Source organism: Patiria miniata, unplaced genomic scaffold, assembly GCF_015706575.1.
Source record: "Patiria miniata isolate m_02_andy unplaced genomic scaffold, ASM1570657v1 HiC_scaffold_1, whole genome shotgun sequence".
In the NCBI taxonomy this organism is placed as follows: domain Eukaryota; kingdom Metazoa; phylum Echinodermata; class Asteroidea; order Valvatida; family Asterinidae; genus Patiria; species Patiria miniata.
In genome coordinates this window covers 20,798,281-20,822,454 of record NW_024037047.1, presented here as the reverse complement: position 1 = coordinate 20,822,454, position 24,174 = coordinate 20,798,281, and the positions used below count along the sequence as shown (strand labels likewise).

Genomic DNA, 24,174 nt, shown 5'->3' with positions numbered 1-24,174 from the left:
GCAGCACATCGGACACGCCTGAGACGCAGGACCATCACCGTCCGAGGGAACCGGCCCAGTAACGGAAGCTCGGAGGTTGACGGAGTTACCCAGAAGGAGGGCGATTGAAAGAACGGTTGCCGCGCAGATCTTCATTCTGTACAGAAACAAAGCATGAAACTGAAACAAATCAGGTGAGAACTTTTTTTTCAATAAAATAGTTTTTAAAAACGGGAAGAGTAGAGAAAAATATTGAGGTTTGATAAACAGGAGAACTAGTCTAAAATTAATGACAATCCGCCGTCAGATTTGCAGAAAAAAAACCCAAAAACATGAGATTGGAGGAATCATTGTTATATAACAGTGTCGTATGAGGGGTCAAGGGGCTAACAAGAAAGTTAGGAAGGGTCACTAAATTGCATTCCGATAGGGCGAAGCGTTCCGCAGCTGTAGTATTTTTAGGGGTAGGGGGCACACATCTTGCCCCTTCCCCGGTCCTGATAGAATCATTAAGGTGATAAACAAAACGAATTACAACGTGACTCAAGAAAGAATTAGGACATTCCGATTTAAAAATAAATTAAATGAAGACAAATTCCAAAGAATCTGATTACACAGCAACTAAATATTGGTGTGATCAATGTTTGTTTTCATCCAAGTTCCCTTTTTCTACAAACTGATATACGTCGATAAAAAAATGTGAAGGAAATTTCAGCGCGTTTCCGCTGTAAGTTCGAGGCACCCTGATGAGTTAACGAGGAATACAGTCTTCCACCAAAATCACTGCTCTGTTCTGATGATTGAGTGAGGAAAATAACAGACACTCGATGTAACGTTCTTGAATTCTATCACGAAGGGAATCCTCAGCACTCAGCAGATTGCAAGCTGGAAATAATACCAACGAAAATGAGTCATTGAGAATCCGCTGGGAGATATCTTGGGGGCTGTTGGGGGAGGCATAGCTGAATTTCACAATAAAACACCCCCAGATCAAAATCTCTGTCGGGCGAAATGTGATCTGGATTGTTATATATATGCTTTTTAAGCGGAACGCGTCCTGCATGCAACGGCCCTGAACAGACCCACGCACGAGCAACAATATTCATGTCTTCTTTAAAGGATTTAATATTTTCGAATCAAACGCAGTAACTACCAAAGTAAATACCCATATTTTGTTTGAGAAAACTGTATGCAAAAAGAATTTAAGGCCACGTAGGATCATTTGCAACTGCTCGGAAAAGTACATATATGGCGATTTGATGACAGAAACCTTGCAATGCTGGTGAAATACCCGGTGAAATTATTTCGCCTGATATATCCTTTGAAAACTTTGAAGGTATTTTTAAAATTTAAAAAAAATAGTTCAAGGTGTTATAAAGCAACGGAATCAAGTTACGAGATCCTACAAAAGAGTGCATACGTTTTCTTTGCTTTTCTCAATGATAGTATCCACTGAGCTGAAACTTTAACAAGTTAGTTGCGACCTTCTTAGTTTTTAAGCCATTTTGTTGCTTCTCACGAAAAAAAAGGAATCAAAAGCAAATGATCCTATGCTTTTCAAAATTGCTTGCTTTTGAGATTGTGGGAATCACAATGAGCATACATTTTCTGCATTATCAAGAAAAATCGATCTCATACCAAGGAAGTATAGCGGAAATATTACAGGTGGACACTGCAGTCAAGGTACGGTCGTTACAAAAATAATAATTATTTTCCGGATCGGAAATCAGCGCACCGGTTTGGCTATTAGCATCAGCCACCATCTGTTTGTTAACTGAATAATGTCACATACTTTTTTTTCATTATTTGTGTACTCAAAAATTTGGTTAAAGTGGTCAGAAATTACCTCAGATCGCACCACAGAGCATTTAGAATCAAACAAAAGAAGAAAAAAAAACCATTCGGGGCCCTTAAGCGGGCCCTGAACCTCACGCCGTAATTTTTTGGACCCACTTTGGGGGTACACAATTATTTTTGGACTCCCCCCCCAAAAAAAAAGGTGTTCTGGATCCGGTCCTGACAGCAGAACAGAAGGGACGAATAATTTGTACAGACATCAACGCTATACATCTACATGACTTCTATGAATCCAACTAGATAAAGCAATTTGAACTTGAATACAACTGTGTGCATCATCACGATCCGGCCCGTTTGTATATGTGCGCCCTCTATATTCAGTGACACGTTCTCCTGCAGTGATTGAATATATCTTGACAAGCTGGTTTACCCGATCATTGATCGGGTAGGGCGTAGTGTTGGGGATGAAAATTTGGAGTTAAATGTAAATGGGGATATAGTTAAGGAGACATGCAGTTATAGAAAAGCAATTTCTGTGGTGAGATCTGAGGCAATTTCTGACCACTAAAACCAATTTCAGCAAAAGATCATCTTTTAAAGTTTTGAGTTTGGAGTAATTGAATCAGCTACATGCATTCTGAGTAACACAATCATTGTTGAAGGCTACAATTTTTATTCGGGGAAGAAAAAGTGGGGGGGGGGACCAAACAATGTCCCCCGCTTTAAAAAGGGGGGGGGGGGTTCCCCCTGTCCCCCGTCGATTTACGCACATGATAATTATGTACCATGGCAACTGTCTGTAAATGTTCCCGTTTGTCTGTTAAATTGGCATTTTGTGAGGCAGTCGCATTTGGAAAACGCAGTGAAAAGGTTACCGTAGTACACAGGCGAAGGCTGATTGTACAGTTTTGACAATAAATCATAATGCAATAAAACGTAAAGGTGTCATTTGAAACGAAAATGTTGAGTGTTGCCATAAAATTACAAACGGTCTGAATCATGGAGGTAGGTCATAATTAAGTTTCAGTGTTGGACTCTTCAACAAACGTAAACTTGAACTTCTTACAATTTGCGAGACCGTCTGCGTGGAAAAAGTCGATTTAACTTGTATTGAAGTTGGTTCAACCATCTATATAAGAGCAAGTTTTACTCGGCCTCCGAGAAATGTTTGCTCCTGAAAGGATCCGAGACCGCGGTCTCCCGCGACACCAAAATGGCTCCACGTCCGTGGAAAAAATGTGGGTGTCTTCCACCGGGTCGGACACTTTTTTGTCGATTTTTTTGTGAATGCGTCGATCCTAAGTTCGTTGACCCCAAACAGGCCCCCGAAATTATAACACGACACTGAATTATACGTGGCGGGCAGCGAACTCACAACGCTCAGCCTTGGTGGCGGAAGCATGGAGCTGTAACACATTATTATGGTGGCCCTGAAGGGACATCGCATATCGCAAACGTGTGCGCATACGTATGCGATGTCGCGAAATTTATCGCGAATGTGTGCGCACACGTATGCGATGTCGCGAAATTTATCGCGAAAATGTGCGCACACGTATGCGATGTCGCGAAATTTATCGCGAATATATGCGCACACGTATGCGATGTCGTGAAATTAATCGCGAATATGTGCGCACACGTATGCGATGTCGTGAAACAATTCGCGAATATGTGCGCAAACGTATGCGAATTTGTTTGCAATGTCGTGAATTTTATTACATACCTTGTCGCATACCTTTCAGTAAAATTCCTAATGAACTGGGGAGTTGTAGCACCTAGTCTGGAATCTAGACGTTCTGTTAGATATAAATAGGGTCTGACTAATAAACCTTCGCGCGCACGCTGTTCCTCGTGCAATCGTTACTACTAGTACTGTCTAGGCAACGAAATTCAGTGACAAGAACCCAAAAAAATAATCGCTTTAATCTATCTGTTTTGGTCAAATGTATAGCATCAACTGAGCTAAAAGTTCAAAAGTTAGTTGTGCTGCATCATACTTAAGATTGTGAGCAATTGATCCTTTGTTCCTCTAACTGGTTCAAAGTTGCTTGAACTTGTGGTTATAGGAATCACAATGAGCAAACAGTTTCTGCATTAATGAGGGAAATCGATCTCATACCAAGGAAGTAGTGGCGCAAACATTACAGCTGGACTACCGCAGTCAAGTTACAGTCATTACATAAAGATTTATTTTCCGGATGGGAAATCAGAGCACCGGTTTGGCTATAAGCCACCATCTGTTTGTCAACTGAAACGTGTCTCACAACATTTCTCAAATTTGTGAAAATCTGTACCAATCACCAAAAACTTTCGAAAAATAAGCCAAAAACTAATATCGCTGTTTGTCCAAATATCCAACAGAATCTCAGTGGCATGCTGAGTGGAACCCTACATGCAAATACACGAGTGAATTCATCCGAGAGCTTTTGCTTCAATCTCTTCAGGCGAACAGAAAGCCTGAGTAATTTGTACAAACATCAACTCTATACAGGATTTCTACAAATTCATCTTGTTAAATAAAGCAGTTTGAACTGGTATAAAACTGTGTGCATCATCACGATCCGGTCTGTTTGTATTTGCGCCCTCTATATTCATGACACGTTCATCCTGCAATGCCTGAATGTAACTTGATGATCAAAGCGCACTGTGAACTCTAGCGAAATGACAAAGTTGAAAGGGTACTGCTTGAGCAATAACACAAAATAAGACAGGCATGTTTTTTATGTCAGGATTTCCTGATAAACGTTCTTCCATGACCAACTTTCCCATAACTGTTGATCCCGAATTAGTTTCAGTGATTGCCGGGAAACAATGTGAGTACATCGCACCGGGATTTCATGTTTTAAAGTCAAAGTGATAAAATTAAAATGGCAAAATGAGGAACAAAATAAGGGGTGGTTGATCATACTGATTTTATGGGTGAGTTTATTTATAAAGGATGGAGCTTTCGCAATATGTCTTCTTTAAACCAAAGACATAAACTTTTTTTAAGTATTAAAAGTGCGTGAATTTGTTTAAGCATTAATCACAATCAGTTGAAACTATTCTGAAATCAGCAGGGAACTTGATGTTTTAAACTCTTTTCAAAACTGCAATCAGAAATGACTAGAAAAAGTTCTACCTGATAGCCTTTGTTTTGACAATACAACTTTCCGTGAATGTACAGTGTGCTATCCATATAGTGACAAGATTTCAACTTAATCAAAAACTAAACCAGTCAGTATGTGAACAATAATTTAGTTTGAAGCGTGCGAAAGTAAAGTAGAGGCGGAAATAATGTCAGACAGGAATTCCTCATTCCGAACAACAAAACCCTGATATATTTGGGTGATCGACTACCCGATCATTGTTTGGAAATGTTCAGAAATTTCTTTCTTTCTTTCTTGTTTTTTTTTTTTCTGACAATAACTATCTGCGACTTTTCTACTGAACCGTACAGTACACGGTATAAACTTCAAACCTTGAACGAACATCAACACTGGTGTACCTTTTGTATACTCTGACGTCATAATGACGTCATCGGGTATCTTATTACAATCGATTTCACTGCAAAAACTCATGAACAAAATGAACAATCATGTTCACACTTTGAAATCTGATTGACTATACATTGATAAACATTTTTGATATTCGAAGGTAAAGTCGTCTGACCTTTCCTACCGGGGTTACCGGTAGGTCAAATTTAGGTGAATTCAAAATGCAAAGAGAAGCCGCAGAAGAATGGAACCTGGTATAAACATGAACCTTAGTGTGAAGATGTGGATATTTTAGCGACGTCATCATGACGTCTTCATACATCAAATTACAATCATATCAGGTCAAAATTTGACAAAATATTTCGACAGGCGCGGATCGGGGGGGGGGGGGGGGTTCGCCCCCCCCCCCCCACCCAGCCCCCGCTGTGAAACACACACAAAAATATATCACAATTATAGTAATAATAATAACCCATTCGCCTGTCACAACAATCTGACATATTTTTTTTAGGAGTCTGACCCTCCCCCTGCAAAAATTCCTGGATCCGCCCCTGTTTGAGCAATATCTTTTGTCCTAATAAATCTGAGTGTTCATTGTTTTGTGAAGTGGCAGATTGTGCCTTGGGCGATGGGCTACAGGACTACAGGGTCATCATATTTGGGTGGAATTTTTGTTCCAAAAAGGTCATCGGATTATCCCGCTAACATTGAACCGGCAATGAAAGATGATGAAATAAGCTTTAATTCGAAGGGTGTTTCAAACACCTTGGAGAGCTGTGAGTATTTGTCCTGATCTTTACAAGTGGGGGTATTTATCACTGAGGTCCATGGCAGTTTATTTGCTGGTCTGCAGCCATAGACATTCTTTGAATTACCTCAAACGTCTTTGCGACAATTCAGCATTGTGACGTCGTCGAACGGAAGTTAGTTTGAAACTGAATCGCATGTTGATTCAAAGACCACGAACAAAAAGGCTACGGTTCAAAAAGGTTTGTTCATAGCAGCGATTGGCCAAAATGTAAGGCACAGTTGTACAGTGAGTGTAGATTGTACACTTCTTTTGTTCGAATGACGTTTTCTGTTTATAACTGACCAAAAACTTTATACATGTAAATGAATAGAAAAAAAAGATACAGTCTCCCACCAAATCACCGCTTGATTACGATGCTTGAATGAAGAAAATGTCAAACTGACACTCACCTAAGCACAGTTCTTGAATTCTATCGCGGAAGCACTCCTCAACACTCGAACGAATTGCTGGCTGAAAAAATACCAACAAAAATATGAGTCATTAAAAATCCTCTAGGAGATAACTTGGAGTCTGGTGGGGAGGCATAGCTGAATTCCACAAGTACAATACCGCCAAAAAAAGTCCGTACAGTTGAAAATGTAATTTGGGTTGACTATTTATCTCAAATGCGTTCTCCAAAAACCAAATCCATCCATGAATTCGACAAAATGAATCCAGCTATTGAACTTGTATAAAATTGTGTGCATCATCATGATCCAGTGCGTTTGTATTTGCGCCCTCTAGTCTATTCTGACCAGTGACACTTTTATCCTGCAATGCTTAAAAGTAACTTGATGAAACCGGAATGGCGCACTGTGAACTAAAGCGAAATGACACAGTTCAACAACAAAGTTCAAAGGCACTGAGAATATCCACATTAATAATAACACAAATAAGACCGGTATTTTGAGATGTCCGGATACCTGTTAACGTTCTTCCGTGGCCAACTTCCGCATAACTTTTCATCCTGATTGAGTTTGAGTGATTTCCGGAAATAATGTGAGTATATTGTACTAGGGTTTCATGTTTGAAAATTGAAATGATAAAGTCTATAGGAAAAAAAGGAGGCAAAAAATAAGTGTGCTTGATCATGCCAAAAATATTGGCCAGGTTAAAACGAATCCAGGTTTTGCGAGATTTGTTTTTGAAACCGAAATGTGAAACACCGATTTGAAGTCCCTCTGAAATATTGTTTTGAATAAGCATGTATAATAATAAATCTTTACTGTTCTGAATCACAGCAGGGAACTTGCGAAAAACTGCGGTCAGAAAACAGGCCAACCTAACAGTCGAACCTAAATATAAAAAAGGTCCATGTGACTTTACAAGAATCCAAATGATTTTTTTCAAAGAGTAAAGAAACCAGTCAGTATTTGGACAATTTATTTTTGAGAGTGCACAATGCAAGTAGTAGCGGAAATATTGCCTTACAGGAATTCCTCATTTTTATTGCCTTGAAATTTGAACTCGCAAAACCGTGGTCTGCATCCGCAACAACTGTTTACATTAAGAGCTGAAATAAAATAGCTCGATAATTTACAAAAGTATTTGAAATTAACTCTTTCAGACGGGCTTTGATTAGTGCATGTTATGCACAAACAAAGCCCGTCTGAACAAGTTAATTTCAAACACATTTGTAAATTATTGCGATCTTTATCAACTCCAAAGGGGTCGTTGGGAAAAGGCACAACTTCTGGATCGGAATTTGCACGCTGGCTTTGCTGCTAGTAAACGTGTATCAGAGTCATAGTAAAATCTTTTTTTTTTCAGTCCTCAAGCTACCACATTTTACAAACACACAAAGACGGGGAAATATCAAGCCTACTACCGAGCTCGTTGTTTGAAAAATCATTGAATCAGCAACATTCAACAAAATCTAAATCCCGCATTGATTCAAACACATTGTGCAAAAGACAACAAATTTCTTCCGAGGAATAATGATTGTTTTAAACACTCACCGAGTTCTTGTAGTCATCAGTTCTCTCTCTGGTTGTCGTCCGAAGATGGCGATAAGCTATGTTTGCTGTGAGGGGTGGACGGCCCCACATGTCTTAAATAGTGCCATCGATTTCCTGAGCAGTGACTAAAAACTCGGACCTGGTTTGTGATTGCATGGCCCCTATGCGCTGTCACACATCACCGACTCGCTTCATATTAATGATACGAGAGCAATGTTAATGTCGTTGAGGCTATATAACTCACCATAAAAAACTAGTCACCGACATTGAAATGACCGCTTCTTATTGGTGGATATTGTATGGATGTCGGTGACACATCCAAACTTGAGATTTGTGATTGACACACGCAACCTGTCAGTCACAGACCACTCATTTGTGGTCACCGACTTGTGGTCACCGACTTGTCACCGACAAACTGTGATTGGTGGATAGACAAGTGACGTATACACTGGCCGTGATTCAATGTACAGTTGGCGCTTCAGTCTATTAAATTGTGTGGATATATCCGGGATTATATGAGGAATTAAATCGTACTCAAGCCAGCGGAGAAACTTGGGTTTAACTTGGGTAGGGCACCTGGTGTGCGTTATTTTTTTCAAAGGCAGCACTAAATGCAAAACTAAAGTATCATTACAACAGTGAATGTTTTAATTCAGGTTTTCAAAATGGAGCGGAGCGGGGGGGGGGGGGGGCAGCTTCCACTGGGGGTGGGGGTACATGTGCCCCGTGTCCCCCGTAGTTATGCCCCTGAGGTAGGCTTTGCTCCGTGATTGGGACTTTGAGGAAATAAAATACAGTTAAATAAACTTCCATGAACTTTACGCATCATATACGGCCCGTGTATAATTGTAGCCTTCTAAATGTGAAAAAGTTTTTTTACACTTGAATATCTCCCTCTTGAATATTCATTCAGAAATGTTCAATGTATGACCGGTGATGATGGACCTAAAAAGCAAACGTTCACTACTTAAAGTAATGACACAGTTCCAAAATAGCATGTACAGTGATTTAAGATCCCCCATATCAACGAGAAAGGCTTGTATGGAACGACCAGATTTCCTACATTTGCTAGTTGGTGGCCTCCGCATAACGCGTACGATTCACCCTGAACTAGCCCTGGTGATATCCGGACAACAAATCACACCAGAATTTGCCATTCTGTATTGCGAACCACCACGATTTATAATAATCTTTGAAGCAATGACGTAGCGACGATGGGGGTGGGGGGGGGGGATAGTTGAACGATCACATACCCCCAACTTCCCCCCCCCCCCAATACCAGTGAGAAAACAAAATGACAAAGCCGCTTGTCTGATTAGGGGCCTTACATGGCCTTGTTCCGAAGCCGAACACGAAGTCTATGTTTACAAAACGACCGAAGTCAAGCGACAGACCGGGGTTTCCCAAACTCCGGTTTCGTTCCGTATACCGCCTTCGGACATGCAGTTTTGCAATAGAGCTGGATCCAGTATTGGAATGAAGCCGGGATTTGGAAACCTCGCTTGCAGCTCACTCGACGTGTGTCTAGTCTCCGTTCAAAACGCCTCGCTGTTTCGCCACTTGGTTAACTACCGGCGCTAGTCAGGGTGACCTTGTGAAAAGGCTACCGTTAGGCCTCTTGACCAGCAGCGGGAATCTCTTTTCAATATTTGCGGAACCACCAACTTGGAAAGTTTGAAAAGCTGGGGTGGAGGGGGTTGGGCTAGACGCTACCTGACTATTGAGGGCACTGTTCCCAAATGCATGTTTACATACCCGCTCTAGTGGTAGTGACATGAAATAAAAGACATTCTTATTAAAATTCTTATAAAATGTTTTATACTTGGTGCACATGATCATGGTCTCAAGACGTATCATCGTCGTTTGGAATGCATTGCGCAACCAATGTGTCTATGTCGTTTGGAAAATTGCACAACGAACAAAATGTCCAGCCTTCGTTCAAGGGCGGATCGGGGGGGGGGGGGGGGGCAAAGGGGGCCATGGCCCCCCCCCCCCAAAAAAACCGAAACCAATTTTTTTTTTTTTAATGTGACGTCGCAATAAAGGCAGGCAATGAGTACACCACAATCTTTTCCTAAAAAAAACATTGGTTAAAGTGGTCAGAAATTGCCTCAGATCGCACCACAGAGCATCTAGAATCCAAAAAATTTTCGGGGCCCTTAAGCGGGCCCCGAACCCCACGCCGTAATTTTTTGACCCACTTTTTGGGGGGGACCAAATTTTTTTTGGCCCCCCCAAATTGTCTTCTTGATCCGCCCTTGCCTTCGTTTCAGGTAGATTGCAAAATCAGAAAACGTTTCTTTTTTTTGATAAAATTGCGCAGGAAAAAGAGGGGAAACAAAATCATTCCTAACCATATAAGGCTATATTGGGTTGATATTAAAACAAAAATGGTTCTATGAATGTTGAACGAAGCTTCTCCTACTTTCTAAGGCATGTTTGCATTAATTGTTTTGGAGAAAATTTATTTTTTGGGCCTAATTGAATTTAAAAAAAATAAGGCTTTACCCCTTGTATTTTTTTTTTGAGGATAAAACACAAAATCTAAATTGCTTCAAAGTTGCTGGAAAGCTGCAGGCAAAGGGATCCCGGAATACATTCTAATTTAATGCAACAGATATTTCTTCAGTATCTTTTGGAAACCTAGTGTGTTGTTTTTGCCTCGGGAAAGTTAACTAAAAATTGCCAGTTATTTTTGGCGATGGGTATATTAATTTTATTGTTTGATGTTTCCTGATTCCTCTTCACATTCGAAAGGGTTATGTTATCTATCACGACCTATCAAGAGAGATAATTTAAATGTTTCTTGAGTTATTGTCCCCACAAACAGGGTATTGTTTATGATTAATGAACATTGACTTAAATTTGTCTTGTATTTTTCGTGCTTAACACACTAGTTTGTTTTGTTGTTATATTATTTCTATTGGCAAGCAATACCTCTTCATATTCAACAGATTGTTGCAATCTTTCTTATTTATTTAATATACGACATTTCAATTCACTGCAACAGTTATTTCTTGAGTTTTCGTTTGGAAACCGAGTGCGATTTTTGTTTGTGTCTTGAAAGTTGACTTCAGTAAAATCTTCACCATCATGTTATCGTGTGACATTATGTGTGATTGTGTTTCTGTTTAATAGTAAGGACGATTTTAAGGACACCGTGACTTCAATTGGGAATGCAGTTTTGTCGGTGTTACAAAAAACTATATTGGCGCCGATAATCTCTATTTTGTCTGTCAGTATTTAACAGGCTTGCGGTGCCAGTCATGTTTAACGTACAACTATATAGTATTGAGTAAAAAGTGATTTGTACAAAATTCATAGAACAAGAAAGAAAACGAGATCAAAACAATTTAATGTTTCAAACGTGAAAAATATTATCCAAACGAAGCAACGTTCATGGCAAAAAAAAGTCACAACTCCTATTAGAGAAGAAAAGAAATTCCCAAGAGGTTCCGTTGTTTCCTCTTTTTCAAGGGCATTATCCAAACTCTTTCCAACTACTCTTTGCTTTCTGATTGTCTCGCACAGAGACAGCTGTACCCAGCGGTTTAATCTTCCAATAGAGGGCGCACCACATGCACAGTGGTCGCTACTGCTAACACGCACAGTCAACACGAACTGGTAGTGAATAAAAGGAAGACACTTATGGTTCGGGCAATATCTCATGTACTACTGAATGTATCAACTCAGTATTTCTTTGAGTAATTGTTCATAATGTGTTACGATCGCCAGTACAATTTCAAGTGAATTCGTCAAAGAACAAAAAAAATACATTCGAATGAACATCATCGTAAATAACAGAAAATACTATATGGTTCGGTTGATAAGTCACAATTTACAAATTGTTTTTTAGTGAAATTCCGACCAATAATTCGTCATAATGTATCACATTCAGGAGTATATTTTTATGGGAATTCGTTGGACAAGATCGAAACAAGATAGTGGGCTGAAGACGGTGCGAGGTGAGCGGTGTTTGTTTAGCGCGCCCTCTTTTGGAAGAAATTGATGCATGACGATAAAAATAAAAACACAAAGTGTCCTCACAATGCCATTTCCTTTAATTGTTTTACATTCATTCGTTGGCGGTTCCTCTTCTGACTTGATTCTCACTTGATTTTCTTCTTCTAACTTGATTTTGCTCTTCTGACTTGATTCGTACTTGATTTTCCTCTTTTAAAACGGCCTCCTTTTTAAACTTAATGTTCCTCTTGGAAAATGATTTTCCTCTTCTAACTTGATTTTCCTCTTCTGACTTGATCTTCCTCTTCTCACTTGATTTTTCTCTTCTAACTTGATTTTCCTCTTCTGACTTGAATCGTGCTTGATTTTCCTCTTTTAAAACGGCCTCCCATCTCCCCTTACAGCCGTCCCTTACCATCAATTGTTGTAACTTGATTTCATCTTCTTACTTGATCTTCCTCTTGAAACTTAATCTTCCTCTTGGGGCTTGATTTTCCTCTTGTAACTTGATTTTCCTCGTCTGACTTGATTTTCCTCTTCTGACTTGTTCTTCCTCTTCTCACTTGATTTTCTTCTTCTAACTTGATTTTCCTCTGCTGACTTGATTCGTGCTTGATTTTCCTCTTCTAAAACGGCCTCCCATCTCCCCTTACAGACGTACCTTACCACCAATTGTTGTAACTTGATTTCATCTTCTTACTTGGTCTTCCTCTTGAAAGTTAATCTTCCTCTTGGGGCTTGATTTTCCTCTTGAAACTTGATTTTCCTCGTCCTTGATTTTCCTCTTCTAAAACGGTGTCCCATCTCCCCTTACAGCCGTACCTTACCACCACTTGTTGTAACTTGATTTCCACTTGTAACTTGATTTTCCTCGTCTGACTTGATTTTTCACTTGTTACTTAATGTTCCTCTTGGAAAGTGATTTTCCTCTTCTAACTTAGATTTTCTTCTTCTGACTTGTTCTTCCTCTTCTCACTTGATTTTCTTCTTCTAACTTGATTTTCCTCTGCTGACTTGATTCGTACCTGATTTTCCTCTTCTAAAACGGCGTCCCGTATCCCCTTACAGCCGTACCTTACCACCACTTGTTGTAACTTGATTTCCTCTTCTTACTCTGACGTGATTTTCCACTTCTTACTTGATCTTCCTCTTCTAGCTTGTTTTTTCTCTTCTAACTTGATTGAACTCTTCCGACTGATTCGTGCTTGATTTTCCTCTTCTGAAACGGCCTCCCATCTCCCCTTACAGCCGTCCCTTCCCACCAATTGTTGTAATTTGATTTCATGTTCTTACTTGATCTTCATCTTGAAACTTAATCTTCCTCATGGGGCTTGATTTTTCTCTTTTAACTTGATTTTCCTCGTCTGACTTCATTTTCCTCTTCTGACTTGTTCTTCCTCTTCTCACTTGATTTTCTTCTTTTAACCCTAAAAGGGGGGGGGGGGGGCGGAATCCGCCCCCCCCCTCAACATTTTCCGCGATAGCTTCTAAAAAAAATTTTTTCGCGACCCGAGCTATTATGACTTTTTAGCCTCGAGCTTTGCGCATCTTTTGATACCAAAAACATAAAAATCGGACCACGGGTTTGCACGTAGCGAAAAATTTTCCGGCGCTACGCGCCGTGAAAACTGAATTTTCCCATATAGGTCGTGTACACCGAGCAGAATTGGCATTCATACATATGAATAATTAATTAGCCATAATTCCAAAACCCTTTGACCTATAGTCATGAAATTTCTTGGGCATGTTGAGGAAGAGTTGTTCTATGCATGTAGTGAGTTTCAAAAATTTTCGTCACTCGATGGCCGAGATCTTAGGGGGGGGGGCGGAATCCGCCCCCCCCCGGCTGAGAGATGGTCAAAATAACCCGGCCCCTTTAGGGTTAACTTGATTTTCCTCTGCTGACTTGATTCGTGCTTGATTTTCCTCTTCTAAAACGGCGTCCCATCTCGCCTTACAGCCGTACCTTACCACCACTTGTTGTAACTTGATTTCGTCTTCTTACGCTGACGTGATTTTCCACTTCTTACTTGATCTTCCTCTTCTAACTTGATTTTTCTCTTCTAACTTGATTGTACTCTTCTGACTTGATTCGTGCTTGACTTTCCTCTTCTGAAACGGCCTCCCATCTCCCCTTACAGCCGTCCCTTACCACCAATTGTTGTAATTTGATTTCATGTTCTTACTTGATCTTCCTCTTGAAACTTAATCTTCCTCATGGGGCTTGATTTTTCTCTTTTAACTTGATTTTCCTCGTCTGACTTCATTTTCCTCTTCTGACTTGTTCTTCCTCTTCTCACTTGATTTTCTTCTTTTAACTTGATTTTCCTCTGCTGACTTGATTCGTGCTTGATTTTCCTCTTCTAAAACGGCGTCCCATCTCGCCTTACAGCCGTACCTTACCACCACTTGTTGTAACTTGATTTCGTCTTCTTACGCTGACGTGATTTTCCACTTCTTACTTGATCTTCCTCTTCTAACTTGATTTTTCTCTTCTAACTTGATTGTACTCTTCTGACTTGATTCGTGCTTGACTTTCCTCTTCTGAAACGGCCTCCCATCTCCCCTTACAGCCGTCCCTTACCACCAATTGTTGTAATTTAATTTCATGTTCTTACTTGATCTTCCTCTTGAAACTTAATCTTCCTCATGGGGCTTGATTTTTCTCTTGTAACTTGATTTTCCTCGTCTGACTTCATTTTCCTCTTCTGACTTGTTCTTCCTCTTCTCACTTGATTTTCTTCTTGTAACTTGATCTTCCTCTTCTGACTTGATTCGTGCTTGATTTCCCTCTTCTAAAGCGGCCTCCCATCTCCCCTTACAGCCGTACCTTACCAGCACTTGTTGTAACTTGATTTCCTCTTCTTAATCTGACGTGAATTTCCACTTCTTACTTGATTTTCCTCTCTTCTGACTTGATTTTCGTTGTCTTACTTGATCTTCCTCTTGGGGCTTGGTTTTCCTATTTGATATGACTTTCCTCTTTAAACTTGATTTTCCTCTTCTAACTTGATATTCCTCTTCTGACTTGATTTGTGGTTGATTTTCTTCTTCTGAACCTGCCTCCCATCTCCCCTTACAGCCGTCCCTTACCACCACTTGTAACTTGATTTTCTACTTGTAACTTAATGTTCCTCTTGGAAAGTGATTTTCCTCTTCTAACTTGATTTTCCTCTTCTGACTTTATCTTCCTCTTATCACTTGATTTTTCTCTTCTAACTTGATTTTCCTCTTTTGACTTGATTCGTGCTTGATTTTCCTCTTTTAAAACGGCATCCCATCTCCCCTTACAGCCGTACCTTACCAGCACTTGTTGTAACTTGATTTCCTCTTCTTACTCTGACGTGATTTTCCACTTCTGACTTGATTTTCGTTGTCTGATTTGATCTTCCTCTTGGGAATCGTTATTTGTTATCCGTTTTGCTGTCGAGAATGGATTTTGGATTCGAAGTCCGTTATCCGTTTTTCTCTTCGCTTAGGAATTGGGGAAGTGGGTTTCGTTATCCGCTTTTTCTTTTCGCTTAGGAATTGGGAAATGGTTTCGTTATCCGTTTTTCTTTTTGCTTAGTTAATGCGGGAATTAATGGGTTATGAGATTGTCACTTGACACCGTTAATTGTGAAGGGCCCCGCCTGTTGTTTGATGATACTTCCCATTATTGTCCGACTAGCGCAGCAGACAGCTCGATAACGTGAGTCTATAGACTTTTTATTCACACTATAAATTATTAATAAGACAAACAAATATTGTGGTGACCAAAATACCTGCTTTTGGACATTGTTTCAAATTTAAGGCAGCTATTCTTGTGTTTGTGCAGCGCATTTTGGGGTATTTTTTTAATAAATATTTTGAAAGTCGTGTAAATGAAAAGCTAGGATGAATTGTTTGGAGGAAAGTGAAGTTTTTGACCAAATTTTATTAAAAATGTAAGGTTGATAATTAACCAATTGGAAATGGCTGAAAACTGTTATCCCTAGATCCAATAATGTTAATTAAATTAAGTGACGCAAAAATTAAGTGACGCATTGAATTGAATTCTAGCCAGATAATTGGTCATGAACAAACAAGACAGAAGATTGAGACGAAATATTGTTATTCTCTCCCTCAACAGTGTCGGAGAAAATCTTGCCTCACTTTTGCACAGAAACGATAGTCAAGGTAGCCACGTTATCTCAAAAAATAAGTGACGCCTTGAATTGAATTCTGGCCAGATAATTGGTTATGACAAATAGACAAACAAGACAGAAGATTTAGACAAAATATTGTTTTTCTCTCCCTCAACAGTGTCTTGTGTCAACAATGAGAAAAACTTGGCGATAGGCTGCAGTTACAGTCCAAACAGAACATTTCTTCGCTTTTGCACAGAAACGATAGTCCAGCTGGACATCTCAAAACTTAAGTGACGCATTGAATTAAGCTTGGCCAGCTGATTGTGTTTTATTTTTGTTCACTTCACTTCGTTTGAGCAGATCGTGATCCATGTCGACAGAAGTCTATATGGTGGTGATCAGTATTTTTGTAGCGCGCCCTCTTTTGGAAGATATTGATGTATGTAAAATGTACGGGATAGCCCTCCTTATACTGTAGTTTTTGTTTTGTTCTTTACTTTTTTTTCTTCAACGATTTCTGTGGAATTTCAGTGTCGTATATCACAGTCAATTATAGGACGCAATTTCAAATCAGTGCAATGTGTTTTTTTTTTAGTTATCGTCTCCTGGTCTCCTCAAAGAGTGCTTTATTTTTGTCAAAAGTGACTCGAATTGGAATCGAATTTTTCGCGATTAGTACGCTTATTTTCTTTAAAATATATTTACTGTATTTTTTGATAGTTCCCGTCGATTTTCAAATCATTTGTGTCCTATACCCCAAACAAATATTGAACGAAATTTCAATTCAGTGCATTGCGTTGTTCTTGAGTTATCTTCTCCACAGTGAGTGTTGTTTTTTGTTCCTATAAAAGTGACTCGAATTCGAATTGAATTTGTCGCAATTAGTACACTGTAGTTCATTAAATCATATTATATTTATTCTTCAATGGTTCCCGTCGATTTTCAAACCATTTGTGTCCTATATCCCGAACAATTATTGAACGAAATTTCAATTCAGTGCACTGCGTTGTTCTCGAGTTATCGTCTCCACAAAGAGTGCTATTTTTTGTTCCATTGAAAGTGATTCGAATTCGAATTGAATTTTTCGCGATTAGTACACTTTATTTCTTTAAATCATATTTAATTTAATCTTCAATGGTTCCTGTCGATTTTCAAACCATTTGTGTCCTATATTCCGAACAATTAATGAACGAAATTTCAATTCAGTGCGTTGCGTTGTTCTTGAGTTATCGTCTCCACAAAGTATGTTCAAGTGTTCACTTAATGCCGACTTCGTTTGGGCAGATCCTGATCCACGTTGACAGAAATCTTTACCAGTACTTGTGTAGCGCGCCCTCTTTTGGAGGAAATTGATGTTGATAAAATGTACGGGGGTCCTCTTACACACCGTCCTTTTGGTTTTTGTTGTATTAATTTTTTTCTTCAACGGTTTCTGTCGAATTTCATATATATTGTGTCATATATCACAGTCAGTTATGGGACGAAATTTCAATTAAGTGCACTGCGTTGTTCTTGAGTTATCGTCTCCACAAAGTGTGTTTAAGTGTTCACTAAATGCCGACTTCGTTTTGGGCAGATCGTGATCCACGTTAACAGAAGTCTTTACGGTGGTGACCAGTACTTGTGTAGCGCGCCCTCTTTTGGAAGAAATTGATGTTGGCAAAATGTACGGGAGTGGTCTTGCGCACTGTCCTTTTGGTTTTTGTTGAATTAATTTTTTTCTTCAACGGTTTCTGTCGAATTCAAATAATTGTGTCATATATCACAGTCAATTATGGGACACAATTTCAAATCAGTGCAATTTTTTGCCTGGAGTTATCGTCGCCACAAAGAGTGCTTTATTTTTGTCCCACTCAAAGTGACTCGAATTCGAGTTGAATTTTTCGCGATAAGTACACTGTTTTTCTTGAAATCATAATAAATTTATTCTTTAATGGTTCCCGTCGATTTTCGAATTGTTGAGTCCTATATCCAGAAAAAGTATTAGACGCAATTGCAAATCAGTGCATGTGTTTTCTTGATAGTTTTTCATTTGTAAGTCGAGTAGGCAAAGCATTTGAAGAGTACATTTGCATAAGCAGATAAGAGCCAATTTTACAAAATTGGAGAAAGAAACTTAATATTTTCCCTGAACACCTAAAATTACTTTTCAAATACAAATAGACAAGAGTTCGATGTGATGTAATGGGCAGTCCACATTTGTGCACAAGTAATGTTCTCGGTATTGTTTTAAAGCACATTTTCTCAAAAGGTGAAAAAAATGGACCATATAACTGTTTTTGCAAATGAGCTCTTCACTTGTACAATAGCCTGAAGGTCACACGTGGATTTCCACTTTAAAGGTATCGTTTTTAAACATTAAATTTATCTATTTCAAATGGAGTGTTTCAAAGAAATACATCTATTAAATATTGCCATTCAGTATTGTGACTTGTTTACAGATTTGAATAAGTACAATGATCCTGTTATTAAAAAACATAGACTTCTCAATCATTTTAAAAGCTGTTGCACTCTTGCTCTGTTTTTAACCTTTTACAACGCCATAAATTTTGATCAGATAGGAAAAGCAATCAGTAATATGCAAATCAAGAATAAACTGATTAAAATTTGAAGTGAAAAGAACTGAGGAGTAAAAAAACTGCAATTCAAATGCAACTTAATATTTTAATATACTAACTCAGGCATAGTTTATCATTGACCCCAAATGGATCTTGGCTTCAAATGATAACATGCATTAAATTTCCATTGACTAGCCTCTGGAGTCATTCCAAACAACTGAATCTGTCCATAGGCAGAAAGTTGGTGGTCCAATTTTCAAGAGGTTGATTCGAATGGCTAGTTTATACTAGAAGTCTTTTCATGCATCAATCTGCACAATGGGCCGGATTTTGGAAAGTCATTGGGGTTACGGGGTAATCCTATACAATAGCACTGCCCGGCTCATAAGTGACAGTCAGTCAGTGAGTTACAAAAAGAGGACTATAAGCTGGCTCTCTGGGACCAGAAAAGAAAGCAAAAACAACGTCAAACATGCAGACTTGGACATGTCTCACTTAGAACATGTTTCTGGAGAGACATACTTTGCAGATTCCAGATATACGGTAGCTGACCATGGTTAGTATCATCATGGGTATTGCTGGATTAAATATTGTCAAATTGCATTCTTTGCAGGGGAACAAACTCCAAGAAACTACCCAGTTGTCTGACAGTGACTTTCTCCGGACCCAACGTGAGGGCAGCATCTGTGGTTCTAGACAACAGCGTCACCACCAGGGACAAAGCTCGCTCGAAATTCCAGGCACTCAAAGAGTTGGGATTGCCAGCGAAACACAGCCTGGCTTTCTTGTTCAGCTGCGTTGGGAGAGGGCGCCATTTCTACCAGGCCGAGGATGTGGAAAGCGGAGCCTTTCACGAGGTCTTTCCCGACACGCCCCTTGTGGGGTTCTTCCGGGGCGGGGAGTACGGCTGTGATAACTTCACCCTTAGGAGATCGGTGCAGGAGAGTGCAGACCGGGACTCGGCAGACCTCAGGCGCAGGAATGCGCTGAAGAAACTGCAGAATTTGGAGAAGTCGTTCACTTGTGTAGTATGCTTGCTGTCATTTGGCTGAACAGTGATGCATTATATAGTGAGTGATCTCTTTAATTTGCGCTTGAAATTAGGAAAATAACTGGTCCACTGACTTGTTGACATTTTGAACTTTAAACTCTCCAGACTTGAGACACTGTTGCTATGGACTCTGTGCGGAAGTGCCCCCTCGCTTGGCTACAAACAGGGAGTAAGGAAGGACCAGCAGTCCATTTCACGAAACAGTGCGTAACTTATGCCATGCGTAGGACGTAATCAATGGCACAGCTGCGCAATAAACTTAACAAAACGATTCACAAAACTTGGCAGAGCTGCGCAACATTTTAAACCTAAACATCTTGGACGAGGATAATAATAACAGTATTTACAACGACTGTTTGAGTATGATTTTGTTCGTTCATGAAACAGCTGTTGAATCACCTCCGCCCATTAGTTTGAAAATGCTGTTGTCCGACTTTTTTTGTTCAGAATCGTGCGGCAATACTTTTACTTAAAAGTTCCATGAAGTGAATTGTTCTAAGGAACATATTTTGTGCAACTTTCCACTCCTCTTAAATATATGAAAATTATTTGAGATCCCTTTTTGGTTTATTGTATTATAAAGTGCACTTCTTTAACATTGTCCATGCTTTTCCAGACAACTGAGGGCAATGTTGCTGTGATGTCATATTAGGAAGACACTTTTCAGTTTTGAACCCAAAGCTTTGTTCATGAAAAACATTTGTGAGAAAGTTTGCTCATTGGCTTACTGCCATGTACTGACACATCAACAAATCACCAAAGAAAAGAAAAAAAGATGACAGCGATTAAATATCCCAAATTCTGGCAACATTATTTTGGTGCTGACGTAGCTGTGGCATTGTAATTTATTGCTTGTAATGACATTACACTTTTGTTCATGAATATGAAAATTCACAACAGCATAAACAAAAATTAACCAAAATACCCTTGAAAAATCGCAAAACAAAAATTGAAAATAGGTTTAAATGGGACACGAAGGTGCATTTTTAAAGATTGCATTAAAAACACACTTGTAAATAAGTTGCGAGTGTCTTGTATCAACATTGATAAGTTGTGCTGTGTTTTCAGTGTGTCCCGTCGAAATTGAACCGTCAACGGCTCCACAAGTACCGCCGAATCAGGCCCTCAGCAAACGAGGTTTGAGGGGATTTTATGGCCTGCGCGGTGTTTTAGAAAACTGCACGGTCACATTGAAGCACACGTGGCCACATTATCAGGCCATATTAAGCGTTTCAATGCTGTTCCAAATCTCAGCGACACTTTTCGTTTGTCTCAACGTGAAAAACATAAAATTCAATACTTCACCATGCAGCAGTGGCGTATCCAGAGAGAGGAGGGGGGGGGGGGGGGGGCGAGGGGCACCTTGCCTCCCCCCCCCTTCCCGGCGGGGAGAGCTTGAGACGGTTCAAAGAGCTGTAAACCCTGGATGCTGGATGAGGACGTAGGAAAGACCACGGAGAGGTTTTCTTGGAAGATCAGCAAGGAAGGAGTCACTACGCTCAAAGAGAAGGTAGAATCTCCTTCTTGCGCTCAAGCACCCCCATACAGTGGAAACTATAAACGAGGGCCATTTAGGCGCCATCATGGCTTGTAAATGCTGGTACCCTACATTATATACACGGTAGCCAGCGTGAGTGAACCAGTGTACTGTCCTTCATTTCGGCTTCTGCTTGTTCGGCTATAAAGCGCCCTCTTTTGTCCATGCATGGAGACAATACACTTAAAGCTCTTCCCAGTATCCACTTTACGTTAGTCCCTGGTTTTTGTGATATTAAGTCCAATCTTGCAACATCTGTTAATTGTGTCCCACCTTGGACATTCTGGTGGGTGATTAAAATGAGGATTGATCACTTTCAATGCAAATTGAACAACTCTCAGTTCATTTTATTTGCCAAGTGGCAATCGACATATTAAACATCAATATACCAGTCCATTTTCCACCTAAAATCTTTGTGTTTTTCCTTTCAGACCAAAAGACAGATACAGATCCGTGAATTGCTTTTCCAACATTCTCAGGAGGCTCAGCTCATTGTCATGTAAGTACACAAATTTAGCCACTACTAACTCAATAAACTCAATTTCATGGTTTAAGCACACAATTCTGTGCTTATGATCCTCATTCTCCGGGGCTTTCAGCATGCTAGCACAGAAAATCTGCGCTATCCCTGTAAGCACAGAAGTAATCCTCTGTAACTGATTATTTACACTTTTGCAAAAGCTTTAATTTCTTACTGTCAATCACAAATTTCTTGGAGTGTTGGCAATTCCCTAGACTTGGCCAAGTCTGGGTTGCGCTCTGTTTCTAAATGTGCGCATATACGCATACGTACACTGTACACACCGTACCACAACGCGCCCTCATGCATCAAATCCAGACCAACATGTTAAAACCGTGCATGTTCACTGTACATGTTATTTTTATGTGATGCAGCAATTGCTAACTTTTGCACCACATGTATGCACATGCTCTGCATAACATGCACACACATGTACGTATAACACGCGTGTTGTACAATTCTAAAAATTCTGTAAAAAGCTGCTGGTGAAACAAGAAACTTTTTTTTAAGCAAAACTAAGGACACTTGTGTAAAAACTAAAAAGGTCACTTGTGTAAAAAGGGCACTCTTTACAAAATTATCGGGGGGGGGGGGGTGTTAACCACTGGTGCAAAAAATGGGGGCGGGGTGAGCAATAGATCCAACAGTGCTTGTGACCCAGTCTGACTGAGCTACTGTGGTCACCTGATCAAAAGTGGTGATCTGATTGGCCAATGTGCACTGTTGATTGACATGCAGGAAGGGTCCATTATAACCTTTTCTTTGATTCCTTGCAGGAGTCTACCTATTCCCAGGAAGCATACTTGTGCAGCTTACATGTACATGTGCTGGCTGGAGACATTATCCAAGGATATGCTGTCAGCAGGGGACTTATTACATCACCTGACCAAATATGGTATCCAAATAAAGGTCAATACAGAGAATTTCACATGAAATACCATAAAGTGATCCCATCTGATGGCAGCTTAGGGACAAAGGAAAATTCTTGCCAGTTGAAAGACCCTCCTCACTTTAATAGAATTTGTGCTTTGTGTTAATTGATTTCGTTAAGATTGTTTCTTTACCATCTAACGGGCTCACACTTTCACTGATGTTTTCAAAGTGAGTTTCTTGAATGCACTCAAGTAATACTGATTAAGAACAATAAAAGTCTGCAAATAATTTAGAGTCTTTTAATCGAGAAACACTTGTCGCACTTTTACGGGCTTTAAAAACAACAGCCAACTCCACTTTTTTCATTACTGTGGGCACGTTTCTGTTTCAACTGAAAGTAATTAAAATCATGGGTTTTTTTCATAACGAAGCCAAGCGAAAAAAAGAGAGTATTTATCAACAATGGTGGTGCTTTTGGTAATCCTCAGAATGAGGTTTTATGCATACTGTTTTCATAGCCAGTCAATTGTTACTTTTACATAATTCTCACATATTATAAAGTTTAAAATAAATGCAATCATTTAATAAAAACCAGTGTATTCTAATTGCTGTGAATAGCATTAGATTATTTCAAACAATTGTTTATCCAAATGCCAAGCTTTAAAGTCTATAAGAAAATCTGATGCAATCACTCGAGACTTTTTTCGTGACATGAAATAAAAATTGATACATACATGGGATTGATTTAATTGACATCATCTGTGCTGGGCATACAGGGAACATATGGCAAAGAAAGAAATGTGTGGGTTTACAGTACGCCCTAAAATTATCCAGGTAGGTAGGCAGGCAAATATTTTGTTTGTGTGTCGGTATGTCTTTTAAAACTTTATTTGTTTACGTTAGGATACCTATATATAGGTACTCTGTTTAATCAACCTCATTTCATTAATTAATTACCCAATAACACAAAAAAATCGCACTTATTTTCAGGAATAAAATTATGTTATATTTTTGGCCTAATATGGCAATAAACAGTTGGCGGTCGGCAATTTGGCCTAAATAATTCCAGGAAGGTTCGGTTATCGTTAACATTTTGTTTTAGTTGTAAACATTCTGATGGCACTGCTTTATTGCAAACGTGGTTTTGTTTTGAAGAAAAAAATAACTATCTTGCTTTTAAGAAAAATATTCCATTAAAAATGCATCACTCTACGGCGGATACAACACATTATCATTGTCAACAAACTTAAAGCGCACATTTCACTATTATCTCATGCAATACTCGCACATAAAGCTAAATACATGCACTCCAAAAAAGTTATCTATTGTATACAGATATGCAAATGCGCAAAGCCAAAAATGTTGTTTTATTTTTGTGGCATGGAAAATTATTGCTTTTTATTCATTAGGCGAAGTAAAAAAATAAAACATGTTTCTCGTCCCCGCCCGCTTCCTTTTTGGAGGCCGCCTGGATTTTGTTATTATTTTTTATTTTTGAAAAATGCAGTAAAAAACACCGAAAATTTCCACAAATTCATGGGAAAATAAATTGTAGACCAATACAAG

At 39.3% G+C, this 24,174-nt stretch overlaps 1 protein-coding gene across 1 annotated transcript; it reads left to right on the top strand.

The window, feature by feature from the left end:
• The first annotated feature begins 8,738 nt into the window (after positions 1–8,738).
• Positions 8,739–19,679, top strand: LOC119731586 (F-box only protein 22-like). The gene is made up of 2 exons (XM_038204782.1): positions 8,739–8,749; positions 19,241–19,679. The coding sequence occupies exons 1-2, from the start codon at positions 8,739–8,741 to the stop codon at positions 19,677–19,679; spliced, it is 450 nt and encodes a 149-aa protein (XP_038060710.1).
• The last annotated feature ends 4,495 nt before the right edge of the window (positions 19,680–24,174 follow it).